This window comes from Malaclemys terrapin, chromosome 21 (assembly GCF_027887155.1).
Source record: "Malaclemys terrapin pileata isolate rMalTer1 chromosome 21, rMalTer1.hap1, whole genome shotgun sequence".
NCBI classification, from domain to species: Eukaryota; Metazoa; Chordata; order Testudines; family Emydidae; genus Malaclemys; species Malaclemys terrapin.
In genome coordinates, this window is record NC_071525.1 from 3,809,851 (window position 1) to 3,827,096 (window position 17,246).

The 17,246-nt window shown below is 48.4% G+C and overlaps 1 protein-coding gene across 1 annotated transcript; it reads right to left on the reverse strand.

Annotated features, from left to right (window-relative positions):
* Nucleotides 1–1,485: 1,485 nt before the first annotated feature.
* On the reverse strand, nucleotides 1,486–16,560 carry PRCC (proline rich mitotic checkpoint control factor). Its single transcript, XM_054010573.1, has 7 exons — nucleotides 15,807–16,560; nucleotides 12,261–12,308; nucleotides 9,522–10,106; nucleotides 8,049–8,144; nucleotides 6,036–6,179; nucleotides 4,032–4,097; nucleotides 1,486–1,969 (listed from the first exon to the last, which is right to left on the reverse strand). The coding sequence occupies exons 1-7, from the start codon at nucleotides 16,299–16,301 to the stop codon at nucleotides 1,883–1,885; spliced, it is 1,521 nt and encodes a 506-aa protein (XP_053866548.1). The 5' UTR covers nucleotides 16,302–16,560; the 3' UTR covers nucleotides 1,486–1,882.
* Nucleotides 16,561–17,246: the final 686 nt, after the last annotated feature.

Sequence of the window (17,246 nt, forward strand, 5' to 3'; positions counted from 1 at the left end):
CAAGCCTTAACGCTCCTTTTTCACAGCTCTGGCAGAAGGGACCTTCAAGTGGGTGTAAATTAAGGCTGTATCCATTGTAACGCTCCATGCCAGTGGGGTGCAACAGGGCCTTGGTGTACAGGAGTCAGGCCCCGTGGGTTCAGTGTATTAAAACCGGTAAGATCTAATCACTCCTGGGCCAATCCAGTTCCTGAGAGTGGCAAGAGCGTGTGAACAATCCCATCCCCTGGAGAGGCAACTGGAGGGGTGGTTTGGTTCATTTAAAAGTTTTATTCCTTTATCAAATCTCTTGTCAGAGGATTTCACTGTACAGATATGAATAAATTACTCAACAGTAACTTTTTTCTGGTCATTGGAACACTCAAAATGGGCTTTGCAATGTACTAAAACATCCAGGGAACTAACCTATAAATCTGATTTTAAAATACAATCAGACTTCATTCACCAGGTACTTTTTTGGGGGGGAGGGGGGGGGGCGGAGAGAACAGAGCAGATGAGAGCAAATTGCCTTTTGGCGTTTTCCTCAATGGAATTGCCTCAGTCAACTGCTTTAGTTGTGGTACAACAAATAAAACCTTTGATGTCGGGAATGGAACTTAAAGAACTGGACCGACTCGCTCCTTGCTTCAGCATGGTAAGAGTTCGGCAGCAAACAATGAACTAGGAAGTGAGGCCAGCAAGAATGGCTAGATACACACATCTTCAGAGAGCTGGCCTGTGTATTATTTGCAGACATGCCCGTCTCTGCCTCTGGGAAGTCCACCAGCTTAAGTGAAATGAAGAAACTCGTTTTTCAAGTGTTCTGTGAAACACATTTAAGTCTGGATATTGCCTCCCTTTTCCAGCCAGGTGGGTGGAGTTAACATTTAAACCAGAGTTGATGCCTCAGCAGGGAGTAGGAGTTATACAGATAGGCTGATAAGTTAAAAATAAAAGCGTGCTGTAGGCAGTTTTTGCCTAGGTTTGGATTATTATAGGAAATACTGCTGTGACTTCAGTTCGCTGCCAGCACCATCTCACCCCAGAAGTACTTGGATTCAACTAGTATTTGGATCAGACTTTTACAGCGCTCTGGGCCTTGGCTTGGGGACGCACACCCACACCTACCCCATTCTTATATGTCCCAGAACTTACAATCGCTTATTGTGCTGGCAGAGGAAACACGAATATCTTCCGTGGAGTCCAGAGATTGGGGGTATCTGTGTGCTGTTTTCAAACTGAAACAAGCAGTCTTGTTCGCCAACATCCACCTTGAAAACAAAAATTTTCCCTCAAAAGGGACTCAAAATTTACAGGAAGGCATGGGCATGGCAAGGAAAACAAAACAAGCAGACACACTTCAAACCTGCTCAGATTGCTTGTAAGAAGAGAAATGTGTCTACACATGTACAACTATCCCAAAGGGGTTTTCAAATAATACTACAAAAAAGTTTGCCCTTGAAACTGCCTTTCAAAAAGGAAATTACACTCTTGATACACAGTAGGTCTAAAGAAAGGAGCAGTGTTGGACTTGGAAATTTATTGAGACTCTACCTAAGGTTCTGGTGACTAAAGAAAAAACGGGTAGTCTGTACACCTACAGGATGAGAGCTCACAACCTTGCGCCAGTCACGTCCTCTTCGGACAAGCCTGTGGCTGTCCAGTGCCAGAGTCCCCAGCTGCACGAACCAGACTTGATTTGAACCTTCTATATTATCATTAAAAAAGTTACAGCGTGGGTTTCAGAAACGGTTAGTATTTAACCCTTCTCTTCACAGACAGGGGAGTGCTGTATCCTCCCACCCACACAGTTAGATCCAGGGGCCTCCTCAATTCCTGGTAGGCCAGGAGGAGTCTGACATGGTAGGTCACCTGGGCTAACGCCCACAGAATAGGAGAGGTGCTAAAATCCGTATTTGGCTTGGGTCTGACGCCGGCTGAGTTTGTTTTCGGACCATGTGTTTTTCAGTTCCAACTCTCGCTCCTTCGCCTGCAGAAAAGAGGGTGGAGAAGAGGTCAAAATCAGAACAGTTGTTCATTGTTTTAATCGTCCTTTGCCCTTCTCTGTCCCTCCACAATGAGAAGCTCAGAGCACTTGAGTTAGTTCTCTGGCACCACGGTTATGGGTTTTCGATCGCCTTTCATTTGTGAACCCCTAAAAAATGTCAAAGGGAGATGCGGCCCACTTTGGAAATCTTAGACAGTCTTCGGACCCCCAGGGGCGTGCAGACCACAGGCTGAAAACCACTGGTGTGATATAAATATCCTGATAGAGACCTGAATAGATAAGCGCTGCTTAGGCATTGCTCCCATACTTGAAATGCCACTTCCTTTGGGGGCGGAGCCTCAGCAGCCACAGCGCAATGCGACCCGATTTACGAGAGGAAACGTATAATCTTGTATCCAGGTGGATGCAGAGAAGCCAAGCTGGAACAATGCTCCGAGTCCCTAGTCATGTGAGACGTGCCATGGGAGCCTTAGTGGCCCGGCCCACCCACAGCAGCACAGCACCCTTCAACTCGTGCTGGGACACTGGCTCGCTGCTGATTCCACGAACACTTCCTGCACCAGCTAGTTCCTTAGAGGTCTCACCCCAGAGACTCCCCAGGAGGTTCAATCACAGACCACGCATCAAGTCTCAAAAGCCCTGTGGAGCCGTCATTCCCCCCCTCCGCAAAGCGTGAGGACGGGGGCCACAGTAGGTTAATGTGCCTCAAACCCACATAGCGAGTCAATGCAGACCCCGGGACAGACCCCAGGAGTCCAGACTCTCAGACCCCCGTTCTAACCACTCGTCAACACTCCCTTCAGCCAACTCTAACAGTGGGTGGCTAACCCAGTGGCCTCACGCCACTGACCTCCAAACACAAACCATCTCTCTAAAGCTCCACATTGGGGTGCTGGGCCTCAGGTGGGAGAAAATATTCTGCTGAGGAAGGCAACTGCACTGATGCCCTCACCCTCCAGCCAGGAAGCCAGAAGTGGTGGTGGTGATTTCCCAGCAAAAGGAGGCCCTCTGCCATCTAGTGGCAAGACACTACTGGCTTTAGCATTTGGTCCCCATTACATGCAGCACCAGATGGGGAGGAGTGGCAGTGTGGGAGGTCAGGGGAATTATCCGAGATCTACCAGAAATACCTTTAGAGGTACTGTCTGTCAGGATCCCCACCTTTCCCGCTGGCCCGGGCATGGCGTTTCCTAGTGTTACAGCTGTGCTGTCCACTAAGAGGCTGGTATACCTCATCGAGTGGCTGGGGAATCCAGAGAAGGTGCACAGTAACCAGCCTTGATGCACATACCGGCAAGCTTGCCAAAGGGAGGTCCAGGCTGTAAACTGTTTGTATGAACCCTCTCTACCTACCTCTGTTGTAGGCAGACCCCGTTAGCCTGGTGCCAAAGCTCCATGGCTGAGCTGTCTCTCATGGTGCAACAAATCCGTAACTTCAGACAAGCATCAAGGCTGTCTGCTACTCCAGACACACACGGTGTGTCTGCCCTCTCCTCTACCACATGGCTTTGTTGTCATCTCCTAGGGCTTTTATCTTCTGCAGATCAGCCATCCATATACCAGCCTGCACAGCACAACAGAGGCAGCACCTTCACCCCAGCTGGGGAGGACGGACACAGGCAGAAGGGAAGTGGCTTGCATTACCCTCTAGTGACCCTTTCTGGTAGATGCATGGTACACGAGTTGAGAGGGAGATGAGGGCTGCTCAGAAAACACCACAAATGGATTCAACCCCAGAAATTATTGATACACCAACAGTGGGCTCAGGTCTGTGCAAGGAGCAAAGGAAGCCCTGGCCTCTGCCCCACACAGCTTGCTGCAGCCCTCAATTCCCCCCACAAAACCACTGCAGGTTGCAATGGGAATTCTTCGTGCATCGACTGAGGTCTGCCTGATGTGGGACAAACTGGGGGGGCCTCTCTCTTGTAACTGCAGAAGTTACTGACTCCATCAGCTCATTTCCACTGATACTCTCTGCTCTTAAGTGATAGCACATTTGTAACATTGTCAAGGGATGTTTTCACACCCATGGTAGGCAGCTGACCTGGTGGATCAGGTACGTGATCTGGTGTTTTCGTCTCTGCTGTCCTGTGGGCTGCTCTCCTTTTTTCTAAAGAAAAAACAAATTCAAAATGACTATCAGTGCTGGAAAGACACTGCCCTGCCTACTGAAATCAGCGAGGGATGGTGTCACATGGACAGGAAGCCAATGCTCCAGAAACCAGAAGTGTTTGGCTTGTTTTAAAGCCCTTGACAAGGGCTGTGGTAGGTTCTCCATCACTGGCGATTTTTTTTTTTTCCTTTTAAAAGAGAAGCTCTAGTTTAAAAGGGATTATTATGGGGCAGGTCTCTGGCCTGTGCTACAGGAGGTCAGACTAGATGGTCGTGATGCTCCCTTCTGGCCTTGGACTGTATGAATATATACAACAGATCCCATGTTGCAGCAGCTACTAGTCAGTCTTCACTGCTCACACTGGGGCTAAGCATCTCTTTCAAGATGCTCTGCAGCCATGCGGTGCCTAATTACTTTGTACTTACACAGCACTTTCCTCCACGCACTCTGAATGGCATGAACACCGAGTAAGCCACACAGCACATACAGGAGCTAGGTGTTATATACCCATTTACAGAGAAGGGCATGGAAGCAGAGACAGGGTTACAAGATCACAACGAGTCAAAGCCAAGTTGGGAATAGAACCCAGATCTCCCAATCCCGAGTCCTCTGCTCCAATCCCCAGACCACGCTGCCTCCTTGTGCCCGCTACATGGGAAGATTTTATTTTGCAATTCTGTTTCTGTGGTCAGTCAATTGCAGTAAATAATCGTTTGTTACTATTTCTCTTAGGGGAGTGCTCAGAGGCGCGGGTTAGGATCAGGGTTATGCTGTGCATAGTGCTGTACAAATCCATTCTACACTATACAGGGTTGTATACTCCCTACATAACTGTAGATTCGAGTGCCTTACAAATCAAGGCATGGTCCCTACCCTGAGCAGTGAGCTAGCTGTGGGTTAAGTTCTCAAGGTCTAGCAGCACTTTGGGGTCATCTCCAGAGCCTTCCTGCTTCAGTTGTTCACTCCCAACAACCTCCCTGCAAACTTCATTGCTGTCCCATGACCGCTGGTTTTCAGTGATCGGCTTGGGAACGGCACCACCATATAGGTTGCACCGCATTCCTGATTGCTTCCCAGATGCCCTTCCCTTTGCAGCTGGATAACTGGAAAGGCGTATCCTTTCATTTCTATTCACCATTACATTAGTCACAGATTGTAAGGCCACAAGGGACCACTACATCACCTAGTCTGATCTCATGTATTTCAAAGGCCAGAGACTCTCACCCTGCTACCCCGGTGTTGAACCCAATAACTTGTGTCTAGCTAAAGCATGTTCCAGAAAAGCATTCAGTCTGGATGTGAAGAGTTCAAGAAAGGGAGAATCCACCACTGCTCTTGGCCATTTGCTCCTGATGGGGCGTGTTATTTCTAATTTGTATAGGTCTGGCTTTAACTTTAACTATTGGTTCTTGTTCTGTCTCTTTCTGCTTGACTAAAGAGCCCTTTAGTACCCAGTGTTTTCTCCCCATCAAAGTGCTCTACACCATAATCCTCTCTTGATCTTTTTGATAAACTAAAGTCTCTCACTTGTAAGACATTTTCTCCAGGCCTCAAATCATTTTTGTAGATCTTCTCTGCACCCTCTCCAATTTTTCAACATTCCTTGTAAAACGCGAGCACAAGAAATGGATGCAGTCTCGCCACTGCAATTCAGAGATGTGAAAACAAGTTCCCTGAGGCTCTGAAGGGACAACTGAACAGCAGCCCGTGGCTTGCCATCCCTCTGCTACCCATCTACTTATCTGACCCGCACCTGAGTGGCTCACAATCATTAATGGATTTATCCTCAACATTACCTTTGTACACGTGGGGAACTGGGACATAAGATCGATTAAATGACTTGCCCCGGATCTGGGGCTGAGCTGGGAACTGAAGGCAGGCCTTTAGCATCCCGGTCTAGTGCTCTACCCACTCGGCAATACTTCCTACCCATACCTTGCTGAATGATTTCATGGTCTTCTCCTCTGTTAAGGATTTGGTCATCCATTGCTGGGCTCCACTCAGTTGATCATCCCCTTTGATCTCCACAAAGTTGATCTCTTCCCTCCCACGGTTCCGCTTACCTTGGAGACGCTTGAACTGAAAGAGGAATTAAAACAAAGGGGTCAGAAGAGAATTACACTCGTATTACACAGCTCTGATACACTGTACCAAGCAAAGGTGACTGGGGCTTGGAACGATCCAGCTTCTCATCTGCGGTGCTGGGCCACAACCATGCGCATTTTCCCATCCAGAGAGTCCTTCGTTTATAGTATAACTCTGCTCTTGTACAGATCAACACATCTCAAAGCTCTTTACAAACAGTGAGCCCCACAAACTCTCTCCCCCACACCTAACCCAGGAGGTAGGGAAATATATTTTACAGATGGAGAGACAGAAGCAAGTGAAAACATTTGCCCATAGTCACTAGCAAAGCCAGGAATAGAACTGAGCAGTCCTGGCTTCCACGCCCCCCCATTCTAAGAGTCAAGGAAGCACTGAAAATGTGGTCACTGGCAAATCCGCCTTACACAACTGAACAGGTCTCCAAAGCAACGCAGCAGGGTGGTAGCATATGAAATGAGCTGAGGCAGCTGGAAGAGACTGCACACAACAGCCAGTGCTTTCTGCAGCATCATTTGATTCCAGTTTCTGGACAGTGGCAGCAATCTGTCGTGCATTTCAAACGGATTTTGACCTGAAGCTGCTGAGCCCTTGGGACATGAAGGGAGCACATTGCTGCATTACGGCAGGTAGATCCGAGGTCTTTTAGCTGCAGTTTTTGTATTGCTTTGCAGCTGTAAGTCGGCTCGCACCTGTGCATACCACACCATGTGGTGTGTGACATCCACTCCTTGCTATATCCTGAGTGAAGATTACGCTGGACTTGCTGGATTGTCTCCGGCTGGAAATAGCTGAGATCAGCTTATAAAGCAAACCAGATCACCTGGAGCAGAAGAGCTGGAGATCACTGGAAGGGGCTGGGGTGTGAGAAAAAGTGCTTCTGAGCTGCCTATCTTGCAATCAGCGATCTCGTAACGCGGACTAGTATAAGAGGGAAAACGGCAGGAAAGCCTAATGACATATCTAGTGGTCAGGGCCCCTGGCTATGCCAAACATTCTTCCAAGAACATAAACACAAGAATTAGAGAAGTTCATGTAGGATAGGCCCATCAATGGCTACTAGCCAGGATGGTCAGGGATGCAACTCCATGCTCTGGTTGTCCCATAGCCTCTGAATGCCAGATGCTGTGACTGAAGGACAGAGGATGCATCACTTGATGATTGCCCTGTTGTTAATTCCCTTTGAAGCATCTGGCATTGGCCATTGCCGGTGGACAGGATACTGGGATAGATGGACCACTGGAATGACCCAGTATGATCATTCTTATATACAGGCAACAAGGCCAGATTCTCAGCTGATGCAAGCTGGTGTAGCTCCACTGACTTCACCGTAAACCATTGTAGCTCCATCAAAGTCAGCAGAGCTCCACTGACTTACAACCCAGAGTTAGTTTTCTTCTTTTGCATGGAAGATTGATTTATTTCTGGGAACTGGGGTGAGATCAGTCAATGTTAATACTGCTTCTGATCTCTTCTTATTTGGCTATGTTGCTTATCCAGCGCGGGGGGGGGGGGGGGGGGGAGGGGATGATTGAGGGGGGTGTTAATGTTTTTGTTAGGCACTCAACACCATTAAAAGCAAATGTATTATTGGTTCATTTAAGGAATTCTTCCCTTTCTCTGTGAGATATGATATTACCAAACTGACTGTGTGTACTTCAAGAGAGTGGAAGTGGGCAACAGGATTCTAGACCTGAAAGAACAACAGCCAGATCTGGCATGGCAAGTCACGAGACACCAGGCTTGAGTGGCCAGTGTTTTGAGCTGCCAAGCAGATCCTATGTTCCTATAACCCTATAACATCTAAACATGAACTCTGTGGTAGGATATATAATAAATGCCAACCGCTTCATCATCCATGAAGGACGAGTCGGTGCCCATCTCCTGTGGTGGTCCAAGGGCTGGATCCATCTCTGGGTAATAGCCACTGGTGTAGTAATCCTGTAATCGAGAGGAAAATAGGGTTGTCATCAAGGTGCGATCAGACAGCTACTGGAACAAAACTGGACACAGATACCAAGATGCAGCTTTGGACCTGGAACCAGAAGCCCTCAGGGTGAGGTACCTTTAAAAGACTGCCTTCAGGGATATCACCTGACCTTAAAGGTGTGTTAGGCTGTTGATGCCCATATTGAGGCATGCACATGCCCTGCCCTGGGCCCAACAAGAGAATTTATTTCCCCGCTCGGGGGGGATTCATCCTGCTGTAAGCCCTTTTCCCCAGTTCATCACTACTTTGGCAGCGCCATTGGACTGAGTGGCATTTTACACATGTTTACGTGGCGACTACTACCTTAGACTGCAGTCAATTCAGCTCTGGTTGGAGCCATGGCTTTGTGTCTTCACAACCACACCTAAAGTGTCCCCACCCCAACACTCTGATGTACTGTTCACTGCACCTTTGCCTACTTTCAGGATACGCCGACATGCGTGGATTTCCTTCTGCCCTCAAAAGGACTATGTGAATATTTGGGGAGCTCCTGAACTCCACTACACGGACAATCTGTTAAGGCTTTCTCCCCACCCTTTGGCTTCATGTGGAAAGTCGATTAATGAGTGGTTAATGTGGGCAGGTGAGACCACTGAGGCAGACTCAGAAGGCTCTAGAATCAGGGTTGTGGGAAGAGCACATCAAACCAATACCCCAGCACAGCGTGAGGAGGTGCTGTGCTAATGACAGGCATTCGGAGCTGTAGTAAAACCAAGTCCAAGAACACAGGGAACCTTCTGCAAGAGGTTGTTAACTCCTAGGATCCCATTCGTGGAAACTACATTCAACCTGCCTACGCTACCCCTGCAGTTTGAGCTGGGTGTGGTGTCTGCTTCCTCGTTTCCTTTCCCAACGGTAAAAAATAAAAAAAACCCTAGAGACCGTTAAAGAGGTTTCTAGCCACCTTCAGACATTATGAAGCAGCAAATAGGACACACACCCTGTTTTTTCCCCTTTAAGATCTATTATTGGCTACATGTATTCAACTGCTACTTTCCTAGCATAACCCTCCTGCTGGATCGGTAAGAACCAACCCTCTCTCAGACACTGCCCCCAGGTTTTGTAATGGCCTTGAACAGGCCCCCGATTTTGCACCCAGACAATGGCTGTGGATGCATTTCAAAAGTTAGGTAATACTGCAGTCACGCCTCGAGACCTCCTCAGAGCAGCGACCTCGGTGTGCGGGGGTGCTAGCCCGAAAACGCTCGCATAGGTTCAAGCTCCAAGTGCTATAACCTGCTCTGGTGGGTAATTCACAGCACGCATGCAAAGGCGGCTTTTGAAACCAAGCCCATTGTATTTTGCCCATGGGTAATCCTGGTTCTTACCTGATAATATGCCCCGGGAGCATTGGCATCGCTGTAGCCAGGGAACTGGTTATATGGCTGGTTGCCATAGTCTTCTCCGGGCTTGGGGGCCCAGCTGTGCTGAGTGGTGCTTGAACCTGCAGCCGTCTTGAACTCCAGAGGGGCATTAGCGGCAGCATCCTGGAATTCAGGCTCCGGCTCCGTCCCAGGGGGCAGATCCTCTGTCACCACGGTGCCGGAATACACGTATGTGTCCGCGCTGACCACGCTGGGCTCACTTTTGTCAGACAAAGAAAAGAAGTTCTCTGGCTCGAGCTCTTCGTCACTGTCGTCCTCCTCCTGGGTGATCTGCTTGGTCACCTGTAGGGCAGCACTCTTGGCAGCCGCCTTGATGGCGGATGGCGAAGGAGTCGTGGCCACCGCGGGCTTGGACAGAGGTTTTGGCTTGGAGGAGGAGGTTGGAGCCTTAGCTGGCTTCAACTCAGGGGCGTTTTCTGCCGCTTTCCTCGAGAAAGCATAGGGCAAAAGCAACCGGTTTGTCTCTTTCACCGTCAAGTTTTTGGGTTGAGGAAGCAAAGCAGACAAGCCAGTGCCCTCGCTGAGTCCCTGGTCGTTTCATTCAGAAAAGATGATTCATAAAAATAGGAGACAAGAAAATAGATGAGCGAATTTATTTTCCTAACCCAGTGCCCAATATCTCCCCCTATTTCACTTCTATCTAACCTTGCCAATGGGCACCTCCACTACTCAGCATGCACTGCGGGGACTGAAAATTACATTGGCCTGAGATACAAAGGAGCGATATTCTGCTCTGAAGGGGGTGACAGAAAAATCTGACAGACCAGAGGACCAGGTTTTGCAGAATGCTAGCACTGTGAACTGAGGCTTTATTTCACTTCTACAACGGAGAGGGGGAAAATGCCAGAGGCTTCCTTATCCAAAATTAAGAGGGGACTTTTAAGTGAATGTATAGCTCTCAAAGGCATCGGTCTATGTTCTCCAAATTAAAGCCATGTTCAGAGCATTATCCTAAAGAAACCTTTTAAGATTAGACCAGTGGTGGGCAACCTGCAGCCCACCACTGCCTTAGACCCTCCAGTATGGGGTTTAATCCAGCTTTCATATATACAGGCTGATTGCAAGTAAGGGAGAGATTGAGGAGTTGTGCGTTTGTGCCAGCTTTTCACACCACACAGCTTAGTCTTTACCCTGCAGGCCACACATTACAATCTAAGCATGAATAGTGCATAAGTGCTCAGGGTTGGGAGAATCTCTGACGTGTTTGTAAGCCTAGCACAATGAGGCCCTGATCCACGACTGGGCCCATCAGAGCTATCGTAATAGAAGTCATAATAAATTCCATCATCACGTTCACATCTGGAAGCAATGGGAGGCAGAATACTGGGGGGAGCAAGACACTAAAAGATTGCCCCTACAGCCCCATGCTTTTGAGCATGCAGTGATTAGATCTCAAAGTATTTTACAAAGGAGGTCCCTATCATTATCCCCATTTTACAGAAGGGAAACTGAGGCACAGAGCGATGAAGCCTCTTGACCAAGGTCATCCAGCAGGCCAGTAGCAGAGCCAGAAAAAGAACCCAGGTCTCCTGAGTCCTAGTCTCATATTCTATGCAGTAGGCCATACTGCCTCTCATGATAGGTGTTTTTTAAATAGATCAGCCACTCCTGAACAATGTTTAGACCCATATAGGACAGGAAGCAATAAACTGTTACCTTCAGTTCTCCTGTTTATCCAACCTACAATGCATCTGCAAGTATATTACTCTTTTTTAAAGATTGTTTCTATTAGGAACTACACCTCTACCTCAATATAACGCTGTCCTCGGGAGCCAAAAAAATCTTACCGTGTTACAGGTGAAACCGCGTTATATCAAACTTGCTTTGATCCACCGGAGTGCGCAGCCCCGCCCCCTCCCACCCCCCCCAGAGCACTGCTTTACCGCGTTATATCCGAATTAGTGTTCTATCGGGTCACATTATATCAGGGTCGGGGTGTACCACCAATCTCTGGAGATAGGGCTTGCTTGGCTGGTAGTTTGAAAACACTGAAGTAACCAGCTTGTCTGTGGAGGTCTAGAGGCTAAGTAATAAAGAAATGGACCCTTAGGGTCCTTGAACTGAAATCTTGCTGCCAAAGTGCAACAAGTTGCAGGATCAGGAACTAAGTCCCCAGGGTCACACAGAGAGTCGTGACAGAGACGGGAACTGAACATACAATTCCCAAGCCCCTTTCCGGTGCCTTAACCAAAAGGCCATCCATTTTGAAGTCAATGCAATGCCTCGATTTCAAAAGCAGCAGGGTTGGGCTTACCATCGTTTTTCTGAAGTACAGTATTTTGAAGTCTGCTGCATTGTGATAATCAAGTGTCTGATTACTTTCCCGCATTTTTATGGGCTTGGAAGCAGGTTCAGAGTTCCAAGTGACTTGACTGTCTGCCAATTATGTTTGCTACTAGAGATTAAGTTTCATATGTCATCTAACCTGTGGCAACTTGATTCAACTGACTGATAAAGTTTTAGTACCAGCCTAACCAGTTGTTGTAGAGCCTGAATATAACATACTTGTATGCCACAAAAACAGTCTCTTCTAGGAACTCTGGTGGTTTGCTACTGTACATTAGTGCCCCCTTAGTCCTGATAGGAGCCTGCCTGAGGGCCCCAGCTGTAAACCCAAGATTGTGACAATCAAGTTGCTTCCACAGGAAGTATAAGGTTGAGAATTACATTTTAAGTCATTACCTGAAGAGAATTTTTCTTCTTTGCCGGTTCATCTTCCTCTGAATCTGACTGAGAAAGAAAAAAAAAAAAAAACAATTTAAGTAGCACTTGTGACAGTTAAAAAAAAAAAAATAGAAGAAATGTACTCATTATCAAAGAGATCATGTTAGCAGCAGGGCCAGCTTTTTGATTTGCAAGGACCCTAGCTGCTGAAAAGGCAGTAGGAGATCGAAGTTCTTTCACCTCCAGTCCTGCTGATATGGGGAGATCAGGTCAAGAAGTGCTGTCTCCTTGAAAGCCAGCCCTGGTTACTATCATGAGAGATAAGCAAACTGCCCACAATGGAAGCAAGACTGTGCTACTTGCCGCTATGTTTAGCAACAGTGGTAACTAGTGCAGTTTGGACAGGGCCATGTATAAAACCCTAAACTACTGTAAAAACTATAGCTATATAAACACGTACACTGGTGTTAGATCTTTAAATCTCATAAGAGCAATTTCAACGCAACTGAAAGTGTTTTGTCCAATTTAAGATTAAGCTCATCTGTAAGGTATGTGGACCCAAAAAAAACCATTTACTTAATTTTAAGTCAGGATTTAAAATATTAAGACTGTCATTTTAATACTGTTACAAAGCAGGAGTGAGTGGGAGAAAATGAGAGGCACAACTTACACCTATTTAGCTGCTCACCAGTAATTAGTTTTTTGCTGATTTTTTTTTTTTTTTAATATAAGAAACCAAACATTGAGGCAAAACTCAGTTTGAGGCTTTTATAAGTCAGGCTCTGTTTTGAAATCACAAAAAAAACCTCACCCCAAAACTGACAGCCCTCTGCTTTTGTGTTTAGACAATGTAAACCAAAGTGGAAAGACAAACTCATAACATTGTGGATCTGGTAATTTAGCGTGGAGATTTTTCAAAGGTGCTTAGAAGTTTTGGACACCCAAGTCCCATTAGAAATTAGTGTTTGGAGACTGATTCTCTTACACTTGAGGCCCCTTTCCACGCTCTGCCATCATAACGGGGCCTTAGTGTACAAGAGAATCCAGCCCTAAAGATGTAGACAGTCCTATAGCTTTCCATGGTGATTTACAGAGATTAAGGGAGATATGGCCTTCATCCCAGTTTACTACCTAAATTATACAAACGTAGAACATGAAACTAGATAAAGTAAACAGATAAGGAGAGTCAAGCGTTACAAGAACTTACATGATGAGTTCTGTTTTTATGTTGAAGCAGAAATTGAGGTAGAATTCCCCAGTGGGATGCAAGGTGACAGAAGGGAATTTTGAGGAGGGGTTTGAAAGATTAGGACGACTGTCACAATGGAAAAGAGGTACTGAGTAGTGAAGAATTAAGAATGGCCCCATTTTTATGCATTTCTTTTTACTGACCCTTGCTCATCAACATGATAGCCAGTGATAATCTGTGCCACATAAGTGTTCAAAGTTAATATGTTGCTATATTGGGGGGAGGGGGAGATCAATACATTAAGAGAAACAGATCCCTTTCATGTAAGACTATCCCACAAGAGTTGTCAATAAGCCTCCTCATTAACTTTACTGCAATAGGTTGGCATCTGTTTTATTATGAAATGTCTGTTTCTCAGCCAGATGCTGTGAAGAAGGGAATGAGCAAACAGGAGATGTGAGAGAGCAGAACGCTACTAATGAGTTTGCTAACAAGACTGATCAATACATTGCATTGCCCAACAGATGTACATCATCATTGGAGCCAGCAGAAGGGATAGAAATAAGAGGATTATGACACAGGATTTTAGAGATGGATAGAGTGAAGCACACCTAAAGCAAAGCCATTTCCTCCCCCTATCACCCTAACTGGGATGGAGGCATGCACATTGCAAAGCAGCGTGAAGTGGAATGAATGAATTGTCCTGTTGTTTGTCAATGCTTTGACTAAATTCAAGTTCACTATAAACAGTCCCAAGGTATAGCAACAAGATATTCTCTGCCACATATCTTATGTTTTGGTCATCTTGGCAGAGGGATCTATGGCTCTGGAATTTGTTAGGCTACACCACTTAACAGGCAAACCAGCGCCCTGAGTTGTGGGGACTATGGAGAACAGTGTACACTCTTCAATGTCCCCTCTGACATCCCTGCAGACTCCTAGCAAGGTGAGAGGGGAATTGACATTGACACAGTTCCAGTTCTCCCAAGGCTAAGATGCTGGCTGACCAATTATATCCCTGCAACTATTTATAAGTTCATACTCAGAGTCCACCTCCTGCAGCTGCCTGTCTCAAAATAGACAGTCTGTGGTCTCTCCAGGACTTTGCTGATTATTCTTTGCATCCTGAGAGGCAATATAAAATAGGTAACACCTTGACAGGGAACAGGCAGACAGTGTGCCAGAGAAAATGCCATCTTTCAGTAGAGACCTAAAACAAAGTCCTGACCCTTTGTGGGGTTTAACTATAATCTTCCTCCCTAAGCTTTTGCCACAACAGTAATTGGATTAGGATATTCTTCCACTTCCTTTCGTAGTCTTATCAAATAGGATTGCTGGGCACTGTTAAAAAGCTGTCACTTTCCACTCAGGAGGAGGCTGCATTTTACTGGTATACAGATCAATTCCATTCCCACACATGGTTTAAATTTAAGCCCTTACGCTAAAATATTACAGACTCTTTCCAAATAGAAGGCATTGCTGATGGGAGTAGTCCTAACCCAACTAGTTTCACTATTAGGTTTGACATATGTATGTCCTAGAATCAAAGGTTCGAATCCCAGCAACACGGACTAGCTCCCTAATCCTTTAGCAGTAAAAGAACTGAGTTTTGTGGAGGCTCTTTCAAAAGAGAAACTGAGGTCCCATCAGTTCTGCATACCCTGAGAAGGCCTTTTTCTACGGGAGTGGTTACCCTCTGTTCTTGACCAAGAATATTCTCCTCCCCTCCCTATTGTACAGCACATAATTAGTTGCAATTTCATGGTGCTTAGGGACCCAGTGGATCAGAAACACTATGAAAACACAAAGGCAAGTTACAGATAACCTATTACCTAAATGTCCCAGGGGGAATCTAAAACCTTCAGATAATTAGTTTTAAATAAACAAATTTTAGTTTTGACGTGAAATTTGGACTAGCAAAATACAAATTATTTTGGCTATCCCAAAACTGGCAGAGTCAGGCTTCAACTCACTAACTAGTTAACTTTTCTAACGAACAAGACTATGGATGATCTAGTTTTGCTGTATGATGACTGTAAACAAGGTTAACTGAATTCTGCAAAGCATTTTCGGATTCGAGTTGCCAGCTAGAACCTGTCTCCCCTGAGAGGCCGCAATGTCAGTGTCAACTTTTTTCGGCGCCTTCTCGTGCTCGGACGCTTGGGGTCATGGCCACATTTCACGGGCACCTGACGCCGCCATGGGATCACCCCAAGAAGAGAGGGACGGTTGCAGGACCACTCTCCCAAGGGGTTTTCCCCCCACCGGGGGCACCCCGATTCCATTCCGGGAGATGCCTCTCTATGGGGGCACCCCCCACTCAGGGTGGAGGCGTCACCGGACCCCCAGAACACAAGACTTTATTTCATACTCACATCCCCCTTGTGCAGCTCGGGCGCCGCAATCCTCTTCTTCGGCTTGGGGAGGCCGGCCCCGGGGGGAGCGGCCGAGGCCATGGCAGGAGGGGGGAGATTCAGTCCGGTGGGGTCCCTGAGCGGGGGCAGCGGGAGCCCCCCCAGCCTAGGCTGCTCCCCCCCCAGGCTCCCCAAGGCTGCTGGCTCAGGCAGGCCCAGCCCCAGAGCAGAGGCCTGGGCAGGGCTCATGCCTGGGGGCGGGGTGCTGAAGCCCCTGACTCCGGGGGGGGGGCCCAGCATGAAGGGCGGGGGCGGCCCCCCGTGGGGCGGGGGCAGCAGGGGGAAGCCGGAGCCCAGAAGCTGGTGGGGGGGCAGCAGCGGGAGCTTGGGGGGGGGCAGGGCAGAGAAGAGCCCCCGGCCCGGGGGGGGCTGGACGGGGGGGGCCTCCTCTTCCTCGCCAGAGGCCTCCTCCGCCTCGCTCTCCTCATCACTGCTGCCATAGGCCACCAGGGACATGGCCCCCGCCCCGCGGCCGGCCGAGGGGCAGCCCTGGGCGGCAGCGGCCGCTACGCGAGCCCGGGGATCCGCCCGCTCGGGCTAGGCCGCGCCCGCTTCCTCGGTTACCGTAGCTGGGGGGGGGGGAGGGGAGCGGGGCTAAGCCGCGCGGGCCGCCATGGCAGCTCCACCCCCGGGGGGAAAGGGGAGGCGAAGGCTCCGACCCAGCCGCTCTCCGCCAGCCCAGCGCGCACACAGCTAATGGCCGCCGAGAGAGCCCCCCCCCCCGCCTCAGCACAACAAAACTACAACTCCCAGAGGGCACCGCGGCCGGACCCCATTGGCTCTCCGCAGGGGGGCCGCCGCGCTGCATCTCGGGAACGGGAGTCCATGCTCACCCAAAGGCGGGACGACAACTCCCAGCGTGCACCGCGGCTGCCGGTAGTTACGACAGCACTGCCCCGACCTCCCAGGAACACTAAAACTCCCAGAACGCACCGCGGCCGACGGCCAAGTCACGGACCCCCTTCAGTGGAGGAAGACTACCAATCCCAGAGGGCACCGCGGCAAAACGCCCTTGATGCCCACAGAGACCGGAAGCTGGGCATCCTGGGATTTGTAGTCATTTGGTCACGCTCACCGCTGTCTCATAGGCCGCTCCCAGAGTGCACTGGGCCGGTCGGGATTTAATAGCTTTCCCAGACTCAAATACCTGTAACTCCCATCATGCATTGTAATGAATGCCCTCGCCTAGCCCACCATTTATTATCTGCCAAAAAGGTCGGCTAGAGAGTTGTGTTCATAGGGACAGGACTACAATTCCCATGGTGCACTGCAGTGGGGGGACTGCAACGCCCACAATGCACCACGGCGAACTCTTCATTGGCCGGGAGAGGGACCTGACGCAATACGTGCCAGGACTGTTAGTTAATCGCCAAATCAGGACCCAGAGCGCCCTATGGCAGA

Bases quoted from the DNA above. Each gene is read 5' to 3' on its own strand.
- PRCC (XM_054010573.1), bottom strand. From the start codon at position 16,301: ATGTCCCTGGTGGCCTATGGCAGCAGTGATGAGGAGAGCGAGGCGGAG. The intron at 10,107-12,260 runs GTAATGACTTAA...TGAAACGACCAG, and splicing joins AGAAGAAAAATTCTCTTCAG to GGACTCAGCGAGGGCACTGG. The intron at 6,180-8,048 runs GTTGGCATTTAT...TTCCTCTTTCAG, and splicing joins CCTTCATGGATGATGAAGCG to TTCAAGCGTCTCCAAGGTAA.